The sequence below is a fragment of the Pseudorasbora parva genome, chromosome 6, assembly GCF_024679245.1.
Source record: "Pseudorasbora parva isolate DD20220531a chromosome 6, ASM2467924v1, whole genome shotgun sequence".
In the NCBI taxonomy this organism is placed as follows: domain Eukaryota; kingdom Metazoa; phylum Chordata; class Actinopteri; order Cypriniformes; family Gobionidae; genus Pseudorasbora; species Pseudorasbora parva.
The window spans coordinates 26,316,257-26,342,176 of record NC_090177.1 but is presented as its reverse complement, the minus strand read 5'-3'; the positions used below and the strand labels follow the sequence as shown (position 1 = coordinate 26,342,176).

The 25,920-nt window shown below is 36.6% G+C and overlaps 2 protein-coding genes across 6 annotated transcripts in view; one reads left to right on the top strand and one right to left on the bottom strand.

Moving 5' to 3' along the window:
- mfsd4ab (major facilitator superfamily domain containing 4Ab) overlaps nucleotides 1–10,446 on the top strand; it is a 32,394-nt gene extending 21,948 nt beyond the window's left edge. For 2 of the 5 annotated variants that reach the window (XM_067446488.1, XM_067446485.1), the window contains exons 2-12: nucleotides 428–464; nucleotides 2,779–2,928; nucleotides 4,005–4,203; nucleotides 4,494–4,724; nucleotides 4,804–4,957; nucleotides 5,036–5,151; nucleotides 5,253–5,426; nucleotides 5,649–5,796; nucleotides 8,551–8,621; nucleotides 8,700–8,817; nucleotides 8,909–10,446. In XM_067446488.1, coding sequence (XP_067302589.1) covers nucleotides 2,786–2,928; nucleotides 4,005–4,203; nucleotides 4,494–4,724; nucleotides 4,804–4,957; nucleotides 5,036–5,151; nucleotides 5,253–5,426; nucleotides 5,649–5,796; nucleotides 8,551–8,621; nucleotides 8,700–8,817; nucleotides 8,909–9,027 — 1,473 coding nt within the window. In that variant the 5' untranslated portion in view covers nucleotides 428–464; nucleotides 2,779–2,785 and the 3' untranslated portion in view covers nucleotides 9,028–10,446. Of the gene's footprint in view, nucleotides 1–427; nucleotides 465–2,433; nucleotides 2,929–4,004; nucleotides 4,204–4,493; nucleotides 4,725–4,803; nucleotides 4,958–5,035; nucleotides 5,152–5,252; nucleotides 5,427–5,648; nucleotides 5,797–8,550; nucleotides 8,622–8,699; nucleotides 8,818–8,908 lie in introns of those variants that run through there. The other 3 variants (XM_067446489.1, XM_067446486.1, XM_067446490.1) reach the window with 3 other exon arrangements.
- A 1,205-nt stretch (nucleotides 10,447–11,651) lies between these two features.
- On the bottom strand, nucleotides 11,652–25,128 carry nucks1b (nuclear casein kinase and cyclin-dependent kinase substrate 1b). The gene is made up of 8 exons (XM_067446499.1): nucleotides 24,753–25,128; nucleotides 20,102–20,151; nucleotides 18,659–18,713; nucleotides 16,830–16,858; nucleotides 16,586–16,717; nucleotides 13,488–13,658; nucleotides 13,239–13,379; nucleotides 11,652–13,078 (listed from the first exon to the last, which is right to left on the bottom strand). The coding sequence occupies exons 1-8, from the start codon at nucleotides 24,767–24,769 to the stop codon at nucleotides 12,768–12,770; spliced, it is 906 nt and encodes a 301-aa protein (XP_067302600.1). The 5' UTR covers nucleotides 24,770–25,128; the 3' UTR covers nucleotides 11,652–12,767.
- Nucleotides 25,129–25,920: the final 792 nt, after the last annotated feature.

The window sequence follows — 25,920 nt, the reverse complement described above, 5'->3', positions numbered from 1 at the left end:
AAATATACTTTACACATTTTTCTGTATTGCTTTATTGTATTAAATGTTCAGTTCTTTTTGTTATAAGAAAATGATTAAACCTGTTATAGTATGACAACACTTTTTTTGCAAAGTTTTTCAACATCGTGATAATACCGTATACCGTGATAAAAGCTTCACCAATTAATCGCAACATGAAAATTGTATGCCTAATGCATGGCTAAAGTAGACCTGGGCAAAGGCTTGACCGGATAACAGTTCAGTATCACTTCGCCAATTGTCACACGTACAGACACACTTGTGCATAATTAATTAATTCAACAGCCAGAATTAACATTTTTATTGCTTTATTTATGCAATAACTAGATGTGTATAATATAACTTTTTATATTAGTTCAACTTTAATATAAATATATATAATACATATATCTTCTTTTTTGCTCTACAGAAGAAAGAAGGCTATACAGGTTTGGAACGATATGCGGGTGAGTAAATGATGACAGACTTTACTATTCATTAATTCATTGACTTTAAAGGAACGGATAGGCCAAAACTTGCAGGCCATCACCAGGACCTTATAAGCAGAGGTTCTGACATTTCAAACAAAGTGTTAGGATGGGTTCCTAGGCCATTGTTTGACACTTTGGGAATGTACAAAGCTAATGATTGGCCCATTGGCTTTCTGGATTATAGAATCAGTGACGTAGCATTACATTTATTCTAAGTTGAAAAGCCAACAATAAAGCATTTCAAACCAACCTTTAGAAATGTTCTTTAAGGAGTTTGCTGGGGAATTTTAAGATAACATAATATCCCATAAAACATGTTGATTTAATAGAAATGGTCACATTATTTTCACTGCTGAACATCAGGGCTGCTGAATGCTTGAAGCTGATTGGTTTATGAACTTTCTAATGTGTGCAATTATTATTTACAGCTAAAGTAGTCCCGGGCATTAAGGTCTTGACCGCATTGCGGTTAAATATCACTTCACCAGTTGTCACACACAGTACGGACGCACTCACACAGAAAAAAATGTTCAGCCCTGCGCTGAAGATTTGATCTAGCCTAGAAATCTAGATGCACCCTAGCGGCAGCAAATCTAACCTGCCCGCGAGTGTCATCTAGCAACTCTCAATACCCTTCTGAGCTGTATTCGCCTAACTCTTGCCGGGCCAATCACATCGTGTATAGAGTCGGTGGGTGGGGCCATAATCGCAACGGCCGAGTTGCGTTTGCATGCTTCTAGTAAACACAGAAACTGGCGAACGGCGGTCTTTCGAATCAACTTTGACCGCGACTCTGGTAGACTTGGAGTTAAGCTTTTCTCTGAGAAAAGAACAAAGAACGGCACTGAAGTCATTCTTAAAAAGGGAAGATGTGTTCAGAGTTTAGCCGACCGGATACTGCAAATGTTTAATCTATCAACAAGCTCTGTTTCACCTTCGCTGCTCTGGTTGGTGTAGCGCTATCCTATCGCGTGCAGAGGGAGTTTGAAAGACAACCGTTTATCCCGCCCCTCAGATTGAGCCCTGTCAATGGTGAGTTTCCAGACCAAACATCTTGATGTGGGTCTGGCTTGTCAGGCTAGATTTGATCAGTAAAATACCTTAAGCTACATGACATGTATGACTAGTAGCCTAATAACGGTGCTGTTCTTGGGGCACAAAAACTTACAGTTTTGATATTAGTTGGAGACGCTGCTGGCGAATACTGTTGATAATCTACAACAGTACTTTCAGACTTCATATTTTTTTCACAGCTCTACCGTTGTGGGATTGGGATATCAAAGGCAGTGAAGGATACATGTAACTTATTGCTGCATGCCTTCAAAAATCGATCAGATGAAGGTCTCCCAGGAGACAGGAAGTGAAGCAAACATTAGATTCGGACGTGGCTTGATACCTTCCTGCATTGAAATGTGTCCTCTGAAGGCAGCATTTTCCAGGTTTCGGGCAGACACTCGTTTTCCCCATTGTCCAAATGTAATGAATGGAGAGGCGGGCCGGGCCTTCCGTTGTGGTGATGGTTATCTTGATTAGTCTGACAGCACAGCTGTTTCAGGGGTTGCCTAGCAACATTTAAAAAAACCTGCTGCCCAAATGCTTTTTCTAAATTAAAAAAACGTCAAAAGAGCAATGCGGTTCAAACTTATGAAAAACGCATTATGTCTGATCGGGTCTGACTGCTATCAGTGGCCGAAGCCTTCATCACTAGCACTAACGTGTTTTAGAATTAGTTTAGCAACGAAATATTGGATAAAATAATTCTTCACACAAGGACAAAATGTCTTAAAATAGATTATCTGAACAATATTTTGCGGTGTACTAACCTGTTAACAGTGCTGAATAATTGACGATGGGCTGTTGAATCGTTAGAAAAAGTAATGCACAGTGAGGTGGTAAGTAGGCTATTCGTGGCCGTTAATTTACTCCTCGGCCCGTCGTCAATCCAAGCCTCACTTATCGCATTCTTATCCACGACGAGTCACGAATCTCATTGAGGATCAAAATCATTGACAGTTTAACTGAAAATCATTGACCGTTTCAAAGAGCTCTGTCGAAATGTTCATGAAATGGGTGGAGTGAATGGATATAAATGTGGGAAATGATCATCTATTCTGACATCTGTCACCTAAGAAAAAGTTTTGAAACCCACTGAAAGGAGCATCCAGACACCAGTACAGTTGTCTGTGGCATAGATCAAAGATTTTCACGCTATGTTAATTGAGGAGCGTATATTAACACTTTTCCGTAGGAATTGTCAACATACACTGACATACTGGAGTGTGTTCTTTAGCTTTGGAATGAGCATAGCCTTTCTGGGGCCTACGATCCTAGATCTGAAATGCCAGACTGGCTCCACATTACAAGAGATCACCTGGGTGTTCTTCTCCCAGCAGCTCTGCCTGCTCATCGGCAGCTCGGCTGGAGGAGCTTTCACAAAAACGTGAGTAGAACAGCGAGCCTCTGCTGGTAAACTGTGCGGATGATGCATCATAGATCAATATCAGCTCTCCATTTCTGTAATGCACTTTATTTGTTATTTTTTTTATTTTTAGTTTCAGTTTAAATGTCAGATATAAAGGCTGTCACAGTCTATTACACCGTTGCCCGCAGGGAGTATATGCACTTTTGGTCACCCCAACATAATTCAGAATTTAATACTTGCATACATATTTGTAAAACTATATGAAATCGTTGTAAAAATATCACATTTTTTGTTTTTCGTTTTAAAGACAATTGAATATATATATATATATATATATATATCAAATAAATAAATAAAAAAAAAAAAAAAAAAAAAAATAAATAAATAAATATATATATATGTATATTGTGTTTAAATGTATTATAAATATTTATTATATAAAGATATGAAAAAAATTGTCAGCTTAAATAATTACATTAAATATTTGTATAGTTTTAAAGACAAATGTATATATTTTAGCAGCGATATTTCTGATAATTCTGAAAATGTATATATCAATATTGCTATCAAATAATTATATTACAAATTTTAAAATATTTCACAACATTTTATTGTGAACTACAGCTACAGCTAAAATATTAAAATACTACAATTCATGGTGTCTTGTATTTTGATTTAAAAAGCAGGGGACCTTGAAGCTTCTCTTTTGTTCATAAGCGCGTATCATTACAAGTTTGTGAAAATGGTTGACTCTAACTCCGAGCGGATGCAGAGATGCAGTTTGTGTGGAGCAGCATTCACTGAAAACACCAGTGGATAATAAAAGAACACTCTGAAACTTGGAGAGCATATATTTGTTTATTTCAATTAATCATGTAGCCGTACTGACTGACTAACTGTCACATGAAAGCACATACAAATACATTTTTAAACTGTCCTTGAAGTTCTAATGAAAATCATGTTGTGGAATATCAAGTTGATAGCTACTAGAGAACCATTAGCATTTGTAATTGACAGTGTTTAAAAAAAAGTACAAATGTGAGAAATAAAGAGGGGGAAAAAAACAAATAACCATGTTTTTCTTGTCTTCTCAGGTTGTTCGGTGCTCTCATCGCTCTCTTCTTCTCCTCTCTCATCATCTCTGTGGTTTTTGCTATCATCCCACTTTGCTATAATGTGCTGTTGCTGGCGGTTGCTATGGCAGTGTCAGGCCTGGCTATGGGCATCATCGACACTATTGCAAACTTCCAACTTGTGTCCATTTACAAAAAGGACTCTGCTATCTTTCTGCAGGTGAGTGAAGACATTTCTCTTCATACATATATCACTCAGGGAGGTGTTGATCTGCTCTATACATATGTTTAGTAGTGTTTATTTATTGGTTGCAATTCAATGTGAACTACATTAGTGTAAAAGAACATTTGATTTCTTATTTTTACATTTGGTTTTGGGGCGAGGGGGAAAACTGACCTGGACATTTTGTGAGATTCACTCCAGCATTCATTCTGTGCTTGCTGCTTTAATACGTTAAATTTAACAGCTCTAAATTGTGTTTCCCATCTGTGCCTTCACTCTCTTTCCAGGCACTGCACTTCTTCATTGGGCTCGGCGCTCTTGTGAGCCCCCTGATTGCAGAGCCTTTCATATCAGAGCAGTGCATGAGCAGTAATAGCACAGAAAATGCCACAGAGATACTTCACCACTTCAGATCCGGCTACAGGTCCCCTGTAATCCTTCCTGAGAGTTCCCCGCTCTCAGAGCCGGCCGAGAAGGCCAGTGTGTCGTACGCCTTCTGGATCATGGCTCTCATAAACGTAAGCTGATGTGTAGCCTTGTGTGCAGTGTGCAGAAGAGCCTGAATCTCTGTGACATCTTAGTCTTTTTCTTTCCTAGTTGCCTGTGCCGATTGCAGTTTTAGTATTGATGTACCAAGAGAAGCTGCTTCCCTGTTGTCCGAGCAGCACTCCACGACTACTGGACAAAGATGAGTTAGCCATGGAGACTAAAGCACCAGAAATCACAGAAATTCCTGAACCACAAAATGCAGGTACAAGTGAACTACACTAACATATCAGAACTTCTGGGTCGGTAGGACTTTCACTGACTTTGCTTTTTTATCATTCAGGGCATGGAAACATTTTCAGCTGCTGTATGAATGATAACCTGCGTGGGTTACCGGTTACTTTTTTTGTTATCCATATCTTGGGTGGTATGGTGCTGTTTATGACAGAAGGCATTATGGTGAGAAAGCTCAGTGAGGCTAATTAGATTTCTGTTTTTTTTTTTTTTTTTTGAGAACTGCAAGTTAATATTAACTCTTGACCCTTGAACCTCACCTTTAGGGGGTCTATGCCGGCTTTGTTTACACGTATGCTGTTTCAGCTCCCATGTCTCTGCACACTAAAATGGCAGGATACCTAAACTGTATCTTCTGGGCAGCTGTCACTGCTGGACGACTGGTGTCTATCCCTCTATCATACCGCTTCAGGCCGGTGTATCTGCTCATCGCAAACCTGGTAATCTATTATGAAACAATGTAATTAACACACATAGAGCTGGTTTTCACTGTTTAGAGTATACACCCACCCAAACTACCTGTGTAAGTTTTTACCTTCACGCTGCTGCTATCAGTTGTTAGAAATACAGCTTGAGGCTCTTGAGTATGTGATAAATCATAGATTTACGATTGCTGAATATGGATCCTCTCTGCTCTTTCCCCCTCTCTCTCTCTTGTTAAGATTGGTGTGAATGTTACATTGCTGCTGTTAATGATCCTCTACACAAACAGAGTGTTTCTGTTTGTTGGAACGACCGTGCTTGGGCTGTTCATCAGCAGTGTTTTCCCCTGCATAGTGGCCTACACTGAGAACATCCTAAACTACCGCGGTAAACAGCACACAATATACTTCATGTTTTATATCAGTGGGGGCAACTGACTTTAATTAATCTTATGTTCTAAAGTCCATAATAATATTATAACAATAATTCAATTTTTATAGTTTTTCTAATTATTATATAAATTCTAAATAATTCATATATAAATATTAAAGATGGTGTGTCGAGGCAATACCTAATATTAATCCTCTTTTGTTCCTGGACTAAACTATATGTTTTGAAAAGTGCATAATTAACAAGTATAATCCACACTGTATTTCTGTTTTTGAGTCATTGTCCAACTGTCTCTCGCAGATAAATGTCAGAAAAGTTTGCCTCAAACATAACTGACACATTTTTCAAGATCTTTATAATAATAATAAAAAAATAAAAAATAAATATATATATATATATATATATATATATACACACACATATATATATATATATACACACATATGTATATATGTAAAATAGTGTATCTGATTAAAATTGTTCTAATTAGTACTATATATGATTTTGAATTTTTCCAAGCACAACAAACTTTTAGGTACATCTGAGGATGCTCTTAATTGGAAATTAATAAAACATAAATATTTATAAATATATATATATAAAAAATAAAAAGCTAATATATCAGGGTTATCAAAATAAAAAAAAATATAACAATAAAAAAGTATTGCATACGTTAACGCGTTAAAAATATTTAAAGCAATTAACACAGCATCCATTTTCTCACTCTTATTTTCAACTGTGATAAGACACAAAAGAGAACACAGTGCTGTACTGGAGAACTTCTGTCTGACACACACACATACTCGTATGCACAGAGAGCCGCTTCAGATGCTTGAATAGACAAAAACACACAAAATTACAGTATCCTTGCAAGCAGTCTGAGATATGAGTTAAATTAAGTATTGAAGGAACGTAGATTTGTGAGAAAATGGGATGCATGTCAAATGATCCCCTTCATGTGCGCCAGGTCTTAAAGTAACAGTAGCCTAATAAAGCTGTCTGTCAGTAATGTTAATTAAAGAACTTTAAGAAAGAGAATCTAATTATGAGTTAATAACAGTTAATCAAAGACATCTAATTAGCAACACCTGATTCCTACTTACCCTCTTAAAGAGTTAGTTCACCCAAAAAATGTTTTTCATTAAATACTCACTCATGTCGTTGGACACCTGTAATGACGTCTTTAGTGCCTTTTATGGGTCTTGTGAGTGGGTCAGTGGAAATATACTGAATGCCAATGGAGGCCTATCTGAAGCCTTTCTCAGCCATCAGCTTTCAACAAAAATATCTTCATTTGTGTTCCGAAGATGAACGAAGGTGTTACGGGTGTCCAACGACATGAGGGTGAGTAATTCATTAAATAATTTTCATTTTTGGGTGATCTAACCCTTTAATGTCTATGGAAGCAGCAAGGTTGTACTTAGTTTGTCACTCATGACCAAGTTTTTGTTAAATAATGACAGAGTTATGTCATGTTTTGTTGTTCATCTGAGGTTGTATTTACCTCATTTTAAAAACTGCCAAGGACCAGATGATTTTTATTATGTCCTGATACTTTAAACCATAGAATTCAATAGCACCCTATTGAATTCTATGGTTTTAAGTATCAGGACATAATAAAAATCATCTGGTCTTGGCAGTTCATAAGATAAAAAATTATTGAAAAATTATCATCAAAAAAATATCCTTTCATTTTCACCACTATACATGCACACTATTATAACTACAGACTAACTTTAAAATATATTATATGTAATATGAAGCAGTAAGTACTTACATTTTGGAAAGTTTAACAAATCAAAATAATGCAAGTACTGATAATATAATTATATAATATAATTATACAATTATACACACATATAGAAACACTTAACAAATCAAAATCATGAGTATAATACTATATCTTCTATAAACATTATACATTTATATGCATTTGTAATTTTAAAATATATTAGGTAAATCGTCTAAATGCAAACAGGCTAATTATGAGCTAACGGCAAAATAAGTGAAAAATGTCAATTTGGGGGTTTTCACAAAAATTAGTTCATTAAGCCAAAAATAAATTTAATGTAAACTTTAGAATTTGCACACAATAAATGTATTGTCCTGTAATAAAGGGAACCGCTTTTTTTGTTTTCTCTTATTGCTTTATGTCTTATTGTTTTATCTTGATAATGCTTGTACAGCACTTCAGTAAACCCTGTTTTTTAAAGGTTCTACAGTAATAAATGTTAAGTTGAATAACATGGTTCAAGTTTTTACTTGCATTAAGAATTTACTCTCTTTTTACTGTCAGTTAATGTTATTATACACCTTGTTTTACCTTCGAACTACAAACTTTCCAACCATGTCTGTGAAAAAGGGATGCTGTGTTGCTGCATGCTCAATCCACTCTGCGTTTGCTCATCAGCTTTGCGCACAGCAGCTATATAGGTGTAAATGTATTTTGTTTAAAATTCTATTAATTTGACACATTTACTTTGTAGACATCGTTCTCTGATAAATCCATGATCCAGCTGTCTGTTTGCTCTGTTGTTGGAGTTTCTTTGTCACAAGCACTGTACTGTACAAGCTGTGTGGTATCTGAGCATTTTAATGAGTACGAGTAGCTACACAAATGCAAAATCTGGCCTGATATCAATACTGGCATAAGTGCGTCCCTAATATATATTGAAGAATATTCTCAGATGTCCCCCACAATTATAGACAAACAAGGCCACATAAACAACAAAGTTCTCTTTTCTTCTTCAGGATGTGCAACAACAGTCTTAGTGACAACTGCAGGAATGGGTGAGATGACCTTGCAAGTGTTGGTTGGATCAGTAAGTATTTACACTCATGTTTTAACACTTGTAGAAAGTGTTTCTAAGTAAAAAAAAAAAACCCTGAATTTCTTCCAGCTTATTCAGAATAAAGGCAGCTACGTTTTTTTGGTGTGTGGTTTGGTCTTCGGATGCCTTGGTTTCATCTTCCTCCTTTGCGTGATCCTGTGCAACCGCATCCACCGCAATCTCACAGGTAAAAACGACATACTTACATGGTGCTAAGTTACATATTTAGTTGCTCAAGTAAACTGGGCAACTTAATGACTCATGTCTTTACCTTCCAGGAGCGTCTAAAAAAGCAGCCATGGTGGAAGCCCCACCAGCACCTGCTTCAGAGAAAGCTGCTCCAGAACAGAAAGTTGCTGTAATACAACCTGAATCAATTAAATGTGACACTGGATGAGACCTGCTGGAAATACTTAAGACCACTAAACTATAAACCGTGAATATGCTTTTATCATATTTGTGTGGTGGGAAAAAAAACTACCAAGACAAAAACAACAGAAGACCCTACACAGTGATGCAATATGTTTTTATGTATTTCTGCTAAGTTTGGTATTATATATGAAAATTTTCTTTTATTCGGTTTCTTGCAAATAACTTAGGAATTTTACAGGAAGAGAAGACAAATGTGAGAAATTAGTCATTACAGGAGGGGAATCAAGTCATTTATGGCATAAAATGGATACATATATTTATTTTTTATTTTTTACCCCACAACTGAAAATCATGAACATTAAATTAAACACCAGAATTAAGAAATTAATTTGCCAATCTAAGGATTCCTAGAACTTCCCTAGTTTTTATCTTGTTAAATATTGTATCCAGAATATACAGTTTTATCCAGAATATTGTACTGTTTATTTAAAATATATATATTTTTTAAACTTCTGAAAAACTCATGACCAACTCAAAATATTGCAATAAATTATTGTTCACCATGTCAAAAGACATCCTGCTGTGCAAACTTCATCTGTTCTGCCAAAATAAACGTGCTGATTGAGGTCAGACAATGAATAACTCGTCTTAAAGTAATAGTTCCCGCAAAAATTATTTACTCATTCTCCTGTTGTTGTATTACTTAAAAAAAAAAAAAAAATTCCAATCTTGCAGTTAAAATATATTTTAAAATACCTTTAATGCTCTGCAGAAGAAAGTAATAGTTTTGGAACCACGTGAGGCGAGGGTAAGTAAATGATGAATGAATTTTCACTTTTGGGTGAACTTAATCCTTGTCAATAGTGCAGTGATGTACGAATCACAGCTCACACACAAGTTTATTTCAATCCAAGCAGATTTTTGTTTGTCAACGCGGTGAAGTCACATGACCAATTTTGAACCCAGGGGGAAAATTTGCACTCAGGCAAATTTCCTGCTCGTTTCCTATTTAAATGACTGGATTTTGCCCATGAAAATTTGTCGAACTGTAAATATAATCACACTTTAAAAGGGCAAAAATGGTTGCCATTGCCCATAGTGTAACAGTTTATAGAGAGCAGCTCACATAGAAGTCTCCTTCAAATTGAGCAGATTTCCAAAGTGAACACCTAGTAAATTCCTTTGGAAAGGACTGGATTTTTCCCCATGGATCAGGGCACTCCCCTTTACCAGTACCGTATTTTGCTTAATGACATCACTGCACTGCTGAGAAATCTTCTAAAAAATGCTAGAAAACACACATTTATTAATTATATTAAAGTAACACATCTTTAAGTGTCATTGCTTGGCTGAACTCTTCCAGAAAGATCTCTGCATCTTACATGAAAACAAAAGATCCAAAGTGGTATTTCTCTCAAGCTATTGCTTTGATTGCATGCATGTTTGAAACCCCCATCTAGTGGTGAAAAGATATATGATCATCCAGTGAATTATAGTTTCTGTTCCTCTCAATTCTGATTTTGTTGATTTCGAAAGACGAAGCTTGAATTCATGGGTATGTCCCTCTTTGGCTAATGTACTTTCAAGAGGGAGGGGCAACATGGTGGCATATTATAAACTTACGAGAATACTTTATAACTTGAAAGAAGTAAATATACATTAATGAGCACATATATTTTTGAAAGAACTAGCTAAGAATTTAAGAAAACTAGTGTTTTAGCTAAGAATAAACTAAAATAGTTACACAGTGTAGCTTTAAGGAAATGTACCAGAAGATTTTATTTTCCCCGAAAATACTAGTTAATGTTAGCACTTTGGACTGAAACTTAGTGACTTTTTTCCCAAAGGGTATAACTAAATCTCAAAAAAAAAAGAAAAAAAAAAAAAGAAGGAAATTTTCTTTTTTTTGTGAGAGTTTTGTTACCTTGTTACACTTGTGGTGTTCCCGGTCAAAAATGACCCGGCCTATAAAAAATAGCTTATAAATCACTCATATACCATATTTTCACCCTATCTTGGATTCAATCTTTTTGTCAACTTGTTCTCTTTCAATTAGGACTGGTTTTATATTTCTGTTTGCATCTGATTAATCGTGGGCCTTGTTTATCTGAGAGTAGGCATGGTCAAAAATGGTCACAATAGCCGACCATTGAAAGTGAATGGGAGAGACTGAAAATAACAGAACAATTTAGTTTTCAGGAGCATGTTCATTATTCTCATGTACACATATGAGCATATGTGCTTGCAAACATTGAGCCCTTAGACCTGTGCATGTATCGATACATTTAGACACACACTACCCAGACACACACACGTTAAAACACACAAACTTTGAGTATTACACACATTCTTTTCCACAGAGAAAAATTTGATCCTACCCTAACCTGCATCTAATATACATTTATCCATCTGACATTCCAAGATTCCAAGAATCCAAGATTGGGTGAAAATATGGTATAATGATTGATTTATAAGCTATTTTTTATGGGCCAGTCATTTTTGACCAGGAACACCTGAGGTGTTATAGGGTTTTGAACACCACATGAGGGTTAATCTGAAAGTTAGTTAATATGATGTCTTTCCATTACAGTCCAACAAAACTACAAGATAATGCTGTAAACAAAGAGTGAAGAACAGCTCACCAACTACTTGTTTTCTTTAAAGATACAATTTATTTTTCCTTGTAAAACAAATTTTACAAAAATCAGAATAGCGTAATTAAAACAAACATTTATTTTGGATAAATTATGATATAGACTGAAAGGCTACAGATTAGGATGGAGATACACGCAATAAAAATAGTCATATGAAGCTGAGAAAGCTATGGATGGTGTGCACTGAATTCAGCTCGTGGTTACCATTCTAATGGCTCAACGGACTGCATTTAAAAAGGCATCTATAAGCATCAAAATATTCTTAAAAAATGCACACATGAAGCATCACAGAGGTCAATAATAAAGGTTCACTAGCTCATGTCTGACATCACTCATCCTGAGCCCGAGACTCCGCCCACCGACGTACTTCGCACCACGTACATGAAAGCATGCCAACCATGAAAGAGGTTCAATACAACCATAGAAAAAGTCATTTTAGTTCAAATGCTCAGACGGGAAAAGGCTGATTTACTAGACTGAATCAAGAAATAACTGCACGGAAAGTGGGAGAAAGTAGCGTACTAGAGCTATGTAACGTACAGTTGATGTAGCAAGGAAATCACATGACTGAACTGCAGACACAACAATCCAGTGCAGTTCATGACAACAAGCGTATATGTTCATTATAAGCCTGTGTTTTCAACGGTCAATGCAGCTGGGATGAGATCATGTACATTAAAAGTCACAAAAATTAGTTTGTTTGGGAGTAAACAAGCAGTTGCGGTTTTCTTCAAATGCATTTTGAAAAATTTGAAGGTGCCCATTAAGGGAAGTATAGAGCCTACAGTATAATCTGTATTTTTTGGGCAAGTCATTTTCATCCTTTGTTATACGTTGAAGGTCAACTATAACAAATTGGTTTTGTTGCAAAGCTTATAATCGAAACGCGATAAATATTACTATGAAAAACCGCATTTTGGGATGAGGCCAAACCGTACAGTTTTAGAATAGGTCTGATGATATTTTACAGATTTCGTTTAGAGATATGGTATTTACAAGCTGAGAGACATAACAAACATCCAAAACACTCTTTGAGTATTGTGGGAAATAAATTCCACTGCTCCTCATTAAGAAAAACAGATAACAGACGTTCACCAGCAGGTGAAAGAGCTCAGTCTTCACCTGATGGAGCTTCCTCCTCAGAAACATCGTCTTTTTCCTCTTTCTCATTCTCATTCTCCTTCTCCTCCTCTGCCTTTTCTCCGTTGTCATTGGTTTCCTCCCCTTCGGCGCCGCTTTCGTCATCCTGTGTCTTCTTGGGGGCGGGCGACTCTTTCCTGTCTTCCTCTTGCGCCTCGTCCTCTTCCTCCTCCTCCTTGTTGCTCTCGTTATCTTCACTTTCTGCTTTAGGTGAGGCCTTTTTCACAACCCTCTTCACCTTCGTCTGACGTTTTCCTCTCCTCTTTTTGGGCCCTCGGGTCACTGGAGAAGATAATTGACTTAATTACTGTAACTGTGACAGTTAAAGGTATCTAGAGGAAGTTTGTACTTAATTAAAGCAGGAATTGATTAATTACCAAAGTATTACAGTAGACCTTTTTTGGCAGACACAATCAGACAGTAGGATTATGGGTAGCTTTACCTGAAGCCCTTATCTTGGGTTTAGGGGATTTCTTGTCTTTGCTTCTCCTGCTCACTTTTGAGATCTTCCGTTTGGGTCGGCCATAATCACTGTCATCATCATCATCCTCAACCATGAAGTCTTCATCGCTGCCTGAGTCCTCTATGAGCAGATGAGTGAAGTATAAAATATCAAGCATCTCACGGTTAGCTAACATTGGAATGTCAATGTTCTTGAAATAGTTTGACTCTGACATAATACTGTTTGTACCGCCAGTGTAAACGTCACTGTCATCTTCCTCCTCCTCTTCCTCTCCCTCTTCATCCTCACTTCCTCCATCCCCAAGAAGAATCTCCCTCTGTTTGGACGCAGCTTTAGTAGCAGCCTGACGCACCTGCCGGCCCTTCTTCTTCACAACCTTTACATCATCGTCACTGTCATCTGTGTGTCAAAAGAGCAGATCCGTGTTTAATTAACACAAGCTGAAGGTAAAATGCATTAATATGCAAAATGCATAAACACTAAATCACAACACGGGTATGAAGAAAATTGACTGCGGTTTTGCTTAAGTGAATAAGAGCAAGTTAATTAGCAGATGAGAGCAGACTGACATTGTAAAAAGGAACAAAAGGAAACAAATTGCATTTTTAATAGCGTAAAAGCAAATGAAGAAGAACATGAAACTGAAACACTATTATAAACATTATACACTATATGGCCAAACGTTTTGGGATGCCCCTCCAAATCATTCATTTGGACAACCACACCCCTGCGGTGGCCGAGAGAAGCACCAGCGGTGGTCCACCAAAACACTTTTTTTTTTTGTATGTATATTAGGGATGCTTATATTGACCGTTTAACCGTTAGTAAGAATTTTGATCGATTAACACTATCCGTTAAACGGTTTAAAGTGTTTTTTTTTTTTTTTTTTTTACAGGGCACGTCGACGCGTTCAACGAACCACACGTGCCGACACAGTCATATGATTGCTTCAAAATGAAGCAATGGGAAAGAAGAAGCATACTGTGTAGGACTATTTCAATAGAAAGGGTGATAAGGGTTTCAATAGAAATGCTAAATCAGCTACGCGGTATTACAATATAGTACAAGCTCCTGACTGGTGGAGGAAAGCAAATGAAAGTTGCTTCCCGATCCTGAGGCTGGCCGTTTGAGGCATCTCTGTATTCCCGTGGCACCAGGCAGTGCCATATGAAATCTTGTTTAATGCTTTTCGTAGTGTGGTTTTTTTCCGACAGCTTATCAAAAATCTCTGCCTGAGTCCGACTGGAGCCCTTGTTTTTGTTTTTTGGCTTACATTGTTATTGTTACCATTAAGATAGTTCAGTTGTCAAAGTAGTTATATTTTGTTTTGTTTCTTTTTTTAAGTTAATTAAGAAAAAAGTTTAGAGCATTTTTTGTTTGTTAAATTGAAGTTAATTTTTTTAAAGTGACAACCAAGCGACCAGCGGCAGACAGGGAGTTAACCCAACACGATCACATGGTAATAAGTATCAATAGTACGAGATTGTGCAATCTCGTGGAATGTATATGCCAAAACCCCACCACCCCCAACACGTAACATATACATTCCACACTCGTACCATTTATACGCATTTTCGTGAGATCGGGCTCATTAACCGCATGTTTAATCAATTTAGCCTCTCAAATCAACTCTTTACTTATCTTGCCTCATCTTCAATCTTCACTTATCTTCAAATTTGGGTTGAACTACCCCTTTAAAAACAATCATATTTTTCATGAGTTAACACCTAATTTATGTAAGACACTGATATCTATCTTTCATGAAATTCTCATTGAAATAACATTTAAAGTTCATTAGATCTATAAAAAAAATTCCTAGCTTTAAAGCTGTTTTATTGACTGTAGTTTAACTGTAGGCCATTTTAATGTAACTGTAAAATCCTGGTAGTCACAGGTAAAACCATGCTCCTCATTACCATGGCTATATGGTTTCTAAAATATATGAAATGTATTTAATAAACTTATATTTGTAATAAAAAAAAAATTGTAAACACCTGTAGAAAATACGAAAATAGCCTCTATAAAAGTGAAGCAATATTAATAGCAACATTTTTTTAAAAATACGTTTCTTCCAAAACACCATCATTCGCTGTTAGTAGCTGCAAGGTAAATTGTGGTTGTGCTAAAGTGAAACGTTTGTAGTTGAGTGTATAGCCGTTTTCCACTCAAGCCGTTACTTTACCTCGTCGTGTATTTACATGCTCGCGGCTGTTTTCAGCTGATTCACCACAGAACCTGTAATGTTCCCACATCACACGATTGTATAAAACAAAATTCGAAGTCAGTGTCGTTCATAGAACAACATAAACGCAGTGTACGTTCATCGGTGGCTGCACTGCACTGCACGGATATTCGGCTTTTGCAGTTCCATGCGCTCAAAAAAAAAAGAAAAAAAAAAGCACCTAATATGTAGGGGAGGCCTCTCTCGCTTTGGCCTGACCATTCAGAAGGCAAACCAATGGGTCGCGGTCGTAGCATGATGGGCCAGTTAGTAACAAAAAAATAAAGAATTTAATAACCTATCAGCCCCAAGGTGCGTCAGCCCACCTGGAAAATGCCCGGTATGCCAAATTACCAGTCCAGCCCTGCTCTAATGTGAATCTAAGTTATGTTGTTGAGCTGTTCTGTATGTTCTGCTGTTTGCACAGTAAAATAAACAAAAAAAAAAGTATTTTTAACGGGTCACAGACACTCGTCAATTGTATTATATAATGCCAATTCAATATTATAATCTCATCAGTTAACGGTAAATAATCGATTAATTAGCATCGGTTTGTTGGTTGGGAAAATTAACCAAAATGAGCATCCCGAATGTGAATGCTATTTTTCATGAAATCTGAGAGATTTCTGCCCTCCTATAGAAGGGGTCAAGCTTAGCCAAATATCTGATACTTCAAAACGTTTATAAAGAGATTGTAAAATAAATCCATATTGCTTTATCTGATAAACATATTTACTGTAGGCTTTCATTCACAAATAAACATTGATCAGCGAAAATATCATGGAGCACTCAAAATGGTAAGTAATTGATGACAGAATTATATTATTGTGTGAACTAAACCTTTAACGTCTATACACTCCCAGTGAAACGTTTGACCACAATTGACTGAATTTGTATTTCCCGTGATTTTGGATGTCATCATTTTTACTGAATAACTAACAGGGCGAAAAACCTTGGAACACATGCCATTGTTTTTATACATATTGTGCATTTATATTTTTAGTAAAGAAGCTAAAATAAAATCCCAAATGTGCACAGAAAGTAGTTGTGAGAAGTGACTGAATAACATAATGAAGCAGTCACTCAGCGTTTATGCTGGTAATACCTGCAGCCCTTTTCCGTTTAGCAGGTGCCTGTCTCCCCCTGCTGGCCTCTTTAGCATCAAAATCACTGTCACCACCATCATCCTCCTCTTCCTCATCCTCCCCATAGTCATTGTCATCATCACTTAAATCTTCTGGAAGATGAGGATAGAAAAACATTTTGTTAGAATATTTAATAACTGAATAAAATATATGAATAAAATAATAAAATAAAAAGTTTAGATGTAAGAAAATAAAGTAACTTACTCTTGTGGTCCTTGGTTCGAGAATCATCACTACATAGGAAGAGATACAGATTTTTTTTTTTGTTGAGATATATAAAATTATTCAGTCAAAGTACAGCCCTATGAATTTAAACAAGCCGAATAGTGTGATGAATATGTATGCAGTTCATAAATAATGTTCCAAATAGAGGAAGCTACAATAAATGCTTGCAGTAGTGCTCAAAGGGATAATTCACCCAAAAATTAAAATTCATTCCAAACCCGTAAGACTTTCATTCATCTTCAGAACACAAATGAAGATCTTTTTGATGAAATCTGAGAGATTTCTGTCCCGCCATTGACAGTCTACGCAAGGATTACATTTCTGGGACTTGAATGTGGTAAGGACATCATTAAAGTAATCCATGCGACTCTAGTGGTTTAACCTCAGTTTTATGAAGTGATGCGAGTGCTTCGTGCAAAACTACTCTACTCTCACATCAACACAACACACATGTGGTGCTCTCCCGAATGTATAGAGATTAATATTTTGTAAATAAAGTGGTACATTTATGTTTTTTTGATTTACTACTTTACAACCTTTCTGAGGCTTGAAAGTAGTAATTGCATAGACTGTCAATGGAGGGACAGAAATATATATCATTAATAATACATTTATTTTTGTTCTGAAGATTTAAAGTTTTATGGGTTTGGAATGACATTTCATTACTGGGTGTACTAACCCTTTAATCTAAAATGACTACGGATGGGTATCGTTAAGGTTTTAACGGTATTACTACTCTTATCGATACTGCTTATCGGTCCGGTACTTTAACGGTATTCTTATCGGTACTTTTTGAGATATATATATAATCTAGTAATCAAATGTAAAATAACACTGCATAGTTTATCATAAATAGCCTAAATTAATGCATATTATAGCTGAAGTTATTCATTCAAGAGCTGTGAGTGATTTGCTCTTTGCATTTGGTTGTTTAATTCGCAGTAATTCGTCAGCATGTTTATTTACACTGCTGCCTCTTTAAGACAGATGTGCAGCTATATAGGCGACTGATAATAGGCAGATGCACTACACTTTCTCCTGACTATATCCATAATAACTACGTCCATTTTAGACACAAACTTTGTTTAAGAGACTCTCCAAGCCGGTCATTTTGAGATAGATGTTTGTGTACATTTGATCGTTTAGACGCGAGTGTGAAACCGAAAGTGTAATTTGCTCGTCTCGTTGCGGCTGTTTCAGTGCGCGCCGACTTGGGAACAATCTCTTGCGGACATTTTTGTGGTTTTAATCGCTTTTTATTATTAAACGCGTCCCACAACCAACAGTAGCTAGACTGAATTTTACAACAATCACTGATCGTGCTGATTCTGTCATTATGTTTGAGTTTAAGGGAGAAATGGCAGTGCTGCAAAGGGAATTAAGTTGCGCTAGACATAAATATTATTATTATAATCTTTGGAAGCCAAAATCTAAAATAAAATCAGACTATCACAGATCTAAAGTGTAACCAGGCTATATTTGAATGTTTAGTTCTGTCCTCGGCTGTCGTCTCTCTCTCTCTCTCTCTCTCTCTCTCTCTCTCTCTCTCTCTCTCTCTCTCTCTCTCTCTCTCTCTCTCTCTCTCTCGTCACGTGTATTTTCAAAAGTACCGACAGCAGAACCGATAACGGCCGAGCTTATCGATACAACAGTCTTTCAAAATTTAGCCCCGGGGCCCGTTTAATACCGGTTTTCGGTACCCATCCCTAAAAATGACACTTTTAAAGGCACAATTGTATAATTTTTGCTTTCATTGCTGTCTCAGATATTACATATTTATTACTAATCAACTAATCAAAGAGACTGACCTGCGTTTTACAGAAGTCTTCTCGGGTCGTTCTGTTTCTTTTCCATATTCCTCATCTGTATCAAGTCATTCAGTTGAATCAGGTTATAAAACAGTACGACTTCACAGCACATACAACATTGCATCTACTCAAGTATTTATGCAGCTCAGTTACATTACTTAACATTAGAGATCTTTTTAAATTAGTATATATGTGTATATATATATATATTTGGGCTGTCAAACTTCGCGTTAACGCAAATTCATTTTAACGGCACTAAATTTATTAAAGCGCGTTAACGCAGCTTGCATTTTCTGTTTGATCCGTGGCGTAGTTCATATTTGGAGAAATTGAAATCAGCCATAGACTTAAAGTATGCAGCAGCAAACATTAATAGGGAAAGAAAATGGTTAACATTAATATTCTAAACCAAAAGAGCAGTTATTGCCTATAAGCTACCATATTTTCTGTTTAACCATAGACACCAGGTCGAAAGGAAAGTCTGTTTACATTGAGAACATTCTCTGCATTCTGAGCGCGATGCGTGAATACACTGAAGCTCACTCTCGCTCATATCTGACGTAAATCATTGACACATCACCACTTACAGTACATGTGTTATATTGGACTAAATATATTACAATCGTCTAAAACGAATGCTAATGTTACTTTTCTGAACAAGAACGCTCCCGAGTCCATGTTCTTCACACTGTTCACGTGAATCGCTTCAGTTTGGCGTACACGCAAAATACCAGCAGTTCAATAGGGAAACGCACATCTCTTAAACGGCCACACTATATTCCTATCCGTGGAATATGGACCTCCTCCAGGTATGGTGTGGTTCTGGTGCGCTCTCAGGTCCGCATGACAGCTTTCACATGACCAATTTTTTATACAAACTGTGCCCTGTTCTGAACTAAACTGCCAGTAATACTGTCTTCATTTATATTCTTAAAATGAGAGAAATCCCTGCTTATTCTGAATTTTTAAGCTTATGCTTAAGAGACATGAACAAGTTCTGTGATAAACATCTATGACCTTTGATACATATCTAGTCTTCATGCTGTATTATTGATTATTATTGAATAAGTAAGGTTTCACAAATAATAAACGTACATTTGCATAAAACATGCATATTTGTCCATATACCATGTTGATTAGAGTATTAAAAACTTAATTCAAACTTAATTTAAGATGCATTTACAACATATAAAAACCTGCGATTTAAATTGTGATTAATCGCGAGTTAACTCATGACAATCATGCGATTAATCGCGATTAAATATTTTAATCGTTTGACAGCCCTAATATATATATATATAAAATATAATATAATTTTTATTAATTTCCAAGCCTGGAAGAAAACACTTTTAAACTTCCTTATATTTCCTGACTGTGGGAAACCTGTTAAGTGGGATACAATAGTGAGGTGTGCAACAGGATATCTGCATTAGAGGAACTTACCTGCATCGTCAGACTCTTGGAATTGTGCATAGTCAACAACCCTTTTATTCCTGTGCACAAAGAACATGAAAGGAAAAATTATGACCTACAAGAGAACAAACATGTATGCAATATGTTTATAAATCATTTATTATTAGTCACCATTAAATCAAAACTGACAAATCTTATTTTTGTATACAATTTTGTGCCATTTTTACAACATTTTGTCTGTGCACATCGTTTTTTAAAATATCATTAATGTGCCCCTGTAAACTTTAATCAAAAAATAACTTCCCCTCCCTCACTATTGACGATGGTGAAACAACCTGTCACTCACATGACATCACAGCAATAGCAAACCTCAACCATCCAACCAATTCCAAATGGACAAAAATCAAGTCCTGTCCTACTTTTTTCTTGTTCGAGAAGCCATTTCACTTGGACATGCGTCACAATAGAGAAGAAAACACTAATCGCAGCAACTGATTCATGACGACATCATCTATATTAATATCTTATTGCACCATATTAATTAATTTACATGCTTCGATGCTCACATTGCAATATGTTGTGGAAAACCTGCACATTGTTTACTATTTAATGTGGGAGGAACAATAACCAAAAGCAAAAGTTCTGATAAATCTTTAAGTTTGTTAAGCTTAGTATTTTTGTTTAACGCATATTTTTTATTTGAATGAATATTAGCAGAAAGAAAATTTTGCAGATGCCGCCAGCAGTACCGCCCCACCTATTGGTAAAGCCTAGCCTGGATGCCAGCCGAACTTAGCCCCGCCCACTAAATTTTTAGGTCGGGGGGTTCGGTCTGGCCTCGATCCATAGAGGAGTAATTATCTCCGAATTCAAATTCTGAGTAATTATCAATGAAATCATCAGGGCGGGCTTTAGACGATGATGGACAGATGATAAACAGTAACGTAATTATGCACGTCATCAAAGGGGTTTGGATTATATGTGTTCTTGGATTATCCTAAACGGAGAGCTTGTTTGTATGTGCATTAACCTTCACAATTTCTCTCAAAAAATTATGATCATATTGGGTAAGTAATCATTAAATTATTTTATTTTTTTACAACACCGGCAAAGATCATGTATTCCAGTGTGCGTGCAAGACAGGGTTGCCAAGATTTTACAACAAAACCCGCCAACCACTAGCCCTAAACAATAGGTTCTTGGGGGGGTTTTCCGGGAAAAAATGGCGTTTGGGGGGGTAATATGTCTGTTATTTTGGCAAGGCTGCTTGCTAAATTTCGCATTAATGGGTATATATATCACATAATAGTCGCTTCAACCCGTGGACACAGAAAAAAGACCCGCGGAAAAAAACCCGGACTTGGCAACACAGTGCAGTTGAGCTCTGTTGACATTTGACAATGCGTCGCTTCGTTGCTCTGATTGGTTGTAGGTCTATCCAATTGATGTCTTTCCTGGTTCGGTTGAAACGCGTCTAGGGCTGCACGATTCATCGAAATCGAACCGCAATCGCGATTTGGCTTGTGTGCGATTATGAAAGCTCAAAGGCTGCGATTTTAATTAAATAAATAAATGCCCATTGTGTTAGCGAAGAGCGGTTCTGTGGTCAGGAGTAACACTGCTCCGTCTGAAAGACTGAGAGTTTGAGTCGCTTATAACACGAGTCAAACATCTTCACAAACTAGTGAAGCGTTCATAAACCTGTTCAACAAAAGACAACGTTTAATAACACGTTTTACCTCACTTCATATCAGTCAATTGTGTGTGAGCTGATGTGGCTTCTCATCAGAGTGAGACAGACGATGCGTTCTTTTATAGTATTCTATCTCAATATGCACTGCATTATAATACAATTACAATTATTATGAAAATACCCTTTACGGCTTGAAGAACTCAAATACACCATATTTTGCTGCAGTCGTGTTTATTGTCGTCATGTTTAATCAAAGCGTCTCTATCTTCTGTTTACACAGCGTTAGCTTCACATCATGGATTTCCTGCAAATTAACGCCAATTACTTCTCTGAGGCAAATGTGGCGGTTTCCGCTCGAGGGCGCCCTCTGGCTTTCAGTATGAATTAAAAACTTTGGGGTAATCAAAAATAAGAAACTTAATAAACTTAAAAAATTATACATTTATAGGACAATCCATGTTTTTCTTCAATGTCCAGGAGTTTTTTTTCCCATACAGTGGATGCACAAGAGGTTCATATTTCATATTAAAGACAGATTTTAAGAAATTGATATCAGAGATAAACCACACACACACACACACACACACACACACACACACACACACACACACACACACACACACACACACACACACACACACATATATATATATATATATATATTTTTTTTTTTTTTTTTAACAATAACTCCTTAGGCTTAGACCTTTCTAATGTTTTTTAGTCATAGGCTGTCTGCATATTAATTGGTAACCCAGCAGTTGTTTTTTTTGTAAAAAAAAGTTTTTTTGTAAAATATTACAAAAATAATAATAATAATTAGTATTAGTATTATATTGTTATATTTATTCTGACGTACTCTTTTTTTATTTGTAATTATGAAAATGGTAATATTTCTTATTTTTAAAAATATTTTTAGCAGTAATAATAATCATAATAATTATTATGAGTCACATTAATATAAAAACACAAAATGTTATATACACACACTTTTCATTTGTAAAAAATAATAACAATAATCGCATTTTAAATCGCAATTTTACCCAGAATAATCGCAATTATATATTTTCCCCAAATCGTGCAGCCCTAAACGCGCCCCATAATTACAGCCCAATGGAGCAGTATCAGACTCATATTCTGACTAGAATTGAGTATGACCACGTCAGGCTAGGTTAAGCCCCCTGTTGAAAACTTTGGCTTAAAGCCACAATATGTAGATTCACCGCTAGAGGTCGCTTATTTTAAATGATTATTTAAAATGACGCCTTGATTTTGCTGTGATTTTAGTATGCCGAAGACGAGCGCTTCCACTTCTTACACTCATGCGTAGGTGGGGTAACCCAGCACTGTTTTATCATATTAGCTAAATTATTTGAGTTGAAAGTTGTTATAATGCGACTCTGTGCTTTCGCTCTGGGGCTAGCATGAGACACTTGTTGCACGCTGCAGAAAGCTAGATCGATATTAGGCAAAACATGGTACTCGTAATAAATCAAGAAAATTAGATTTAAGACAAACTGTGCTAAGCTAAATAACAATGATTCGTTTTTTGTCTATAAATGTATCCAAACAGTTGCTCACCTGTCTAATAAAACACAAATATATTAAAGTGTCTTTAGTGTTTCCATGGTTTCTACAAAATCAAACTGAAATCGAGGGTAAGGCGGGTATGTCATTGATAGGTGACACAATTTGCTTATTTCTCTGGATTTAAGCATTCTTGGAAAAATGTGGTATAATGTAATTACACAAATCAACAAAAATATATAACATTGTTCTAGTGGTTGAGAGATTTTTTAATCCAAAAAATTTACATATTGTGCCTTATAGGTTTAAAAAAAAACTGACCTGAATGCAGCACAACTCTCTTTAGGCTAACAAAAACAGAATTATATGTATTGAAAATAAATAGGAGTGATATATATAAATAAATATTCTTAATGGCTGCGTTTTTTTTAATTTTCCATATGGCAACAGTGCTGTCACTCCTCTTATTTAAAGCAGTGAAGGGGCAGAGGAGACGAGGGTGCCATGTTCGAGTAGGTTAATTGCCATGCCAACAGCAGCAGTTTGGGGAGGGACTCTGTTCAGATAGGGCATTGAACTACAGGCCCTGCAGGTCAGACAACATTCACTCACTCACTGCCCTGACTGGACCTCCTCAGTCCATAAATTATACCGAAGAGACCTGCATTCACTCCCTGCTCCGAGAGAGTTTGCAAATTAAATAAAATAAGGTTTACTGTTTGACAAATGATAAACAACATGTTGCCACTGTTCACGTCACTTGGCTTGAGCTAGTGGGTTCACATCAGCGCTATGAAAACAACAAGGGCGCATTTAAATATATTTATCGCGAAACCCTAACACGTTTGTTGATTATATACTTAGCAGCCTTAATTTCTGATCCAAACCCAATGTACACCGATTACAAACACAAGTTTGCAGGGGAAATGGCTCAAGTCGTGTGTGTGAAATAATGGCGCGCATTGCGCTGGAGGAGTTTCACGCTGTGCTGCTGCTCAAACACACGCTGTCGCTAAACTAACACTAATGCTCACGGGGCTAACTGTGGAAAATACGCGAAACTTCTACCGCAATACGTTATTACCACAAGGTCTTCGCTCCAGGACGAAATAAACATAAAGCTATTTGTGTGATAATGCCTAGCTGGCTGGTTTTTGAACAACATTAATTATCCACCAGCGATAACTAATATCCCGCTTTTTTATGTGTTGCTGGCGGTAAGCAAAGGTACTGGGTATGTAGCGACCGATGTTGTTAAATTAAATAATATCCGCAGACGTATAAAGAGATGAAAATATACGCGTTTGCGTGTGATTTGTGCTGTTTTGGGAAGCAATGTAAACGCGCGCTGAAAATGCTGGTTAGCCAGTTAGCATTTAGCAACATGGAGAGACCCACACAGATCACATCATGTGCGAACCTGTGATTCCTGTAAAAAGCAACAGACAAACAAAACGCACTTACCTTGAAGGTCTCGCCATTCTGCAGAGAGACAGGAAAACTTTTGCTTTTTCCAAACTAATATTTTATTGGGGAACCCCTAGGTGCAACTGAAATCCAGGTGTCTCCGGCTGCTGGGAAGCGCTTTCTGTAGCACGGAGCTCGCTGTGCGAAACTACCTAACGTTATATGCAATGCAAACTGCACTAAAGACGCGCAAATGTGTGAGACCTAGAGCATCTGCTCGCACGCCGCGTTGGTCTGTGTGGGCAGAAAATGGAGAAATGTTGAAGTTGATCCACAGGCCGGATTGACCTGGTTAAGCCTGCTGTCGAATAGTAGCTAACTAATTAGCCACTGCCTGGCCTGCCAGCCAGGAATCTTTTATGAGTAAAAGTGGGATGGGAGTCTGAAGAACGCAAAATGCCCGCAAACCAGGATTGGATGACCACACTCAGCAACAGACCTCTATTACCCACTCTTTTCACATTGAAATAGTTAATCAGTTGATTAGATTATTTATATTGAAATATTTACAAATCCAGTTTAGTCCGAAGTTTATTCCGATAGCGTTATTACCATAAAGCTAGACTCATTTAATCAATGTAATAAACATATAGGCCTGCTAAACTTTTAGGGCTGTTACCAACATCACCAGAGTAAATAAATGGATTTACACATATTTGTAAGAGGTTAAACAAACAGATGACTGAGAAGTAGTGTCTCATTTGTGGGAGGCAACAGGTGTGTAATGCTGTTTTATTTCAAAGGCACTGCATTCTTCTCTTTAACCAGGGTTAACATGAAATAACCTGTAAGCTCTTCCGGGTTTTTAGGTTTATAAGCACGGTGCCGGTAATGAATGCATGGAGTGCTTTTCAGAGGGTTCAGGGTACAACCAAAGCACGGTTACACATTGTTTTAAGGTGTCATTGTTACAGTGTAATTACTAAAGTAGCCTATTGAGTGGGCTAATGTTAATTAACCTGCACTTCTAGGGTTTGGTTTAGGGATAGCTGCATGTAATTATTAATTTACTATTATTATATGTAACAAGGACACTAGAATAAAGTGTTACCGAAAGCACTTTATATGTCATAGCATATCTTAACCAAGACGCTGTGAAATTGCTTATCCTCATCAGTAGGTTCATAAATTGAACCATTTGAAGGTTCTGCAATTTAATTGTCTA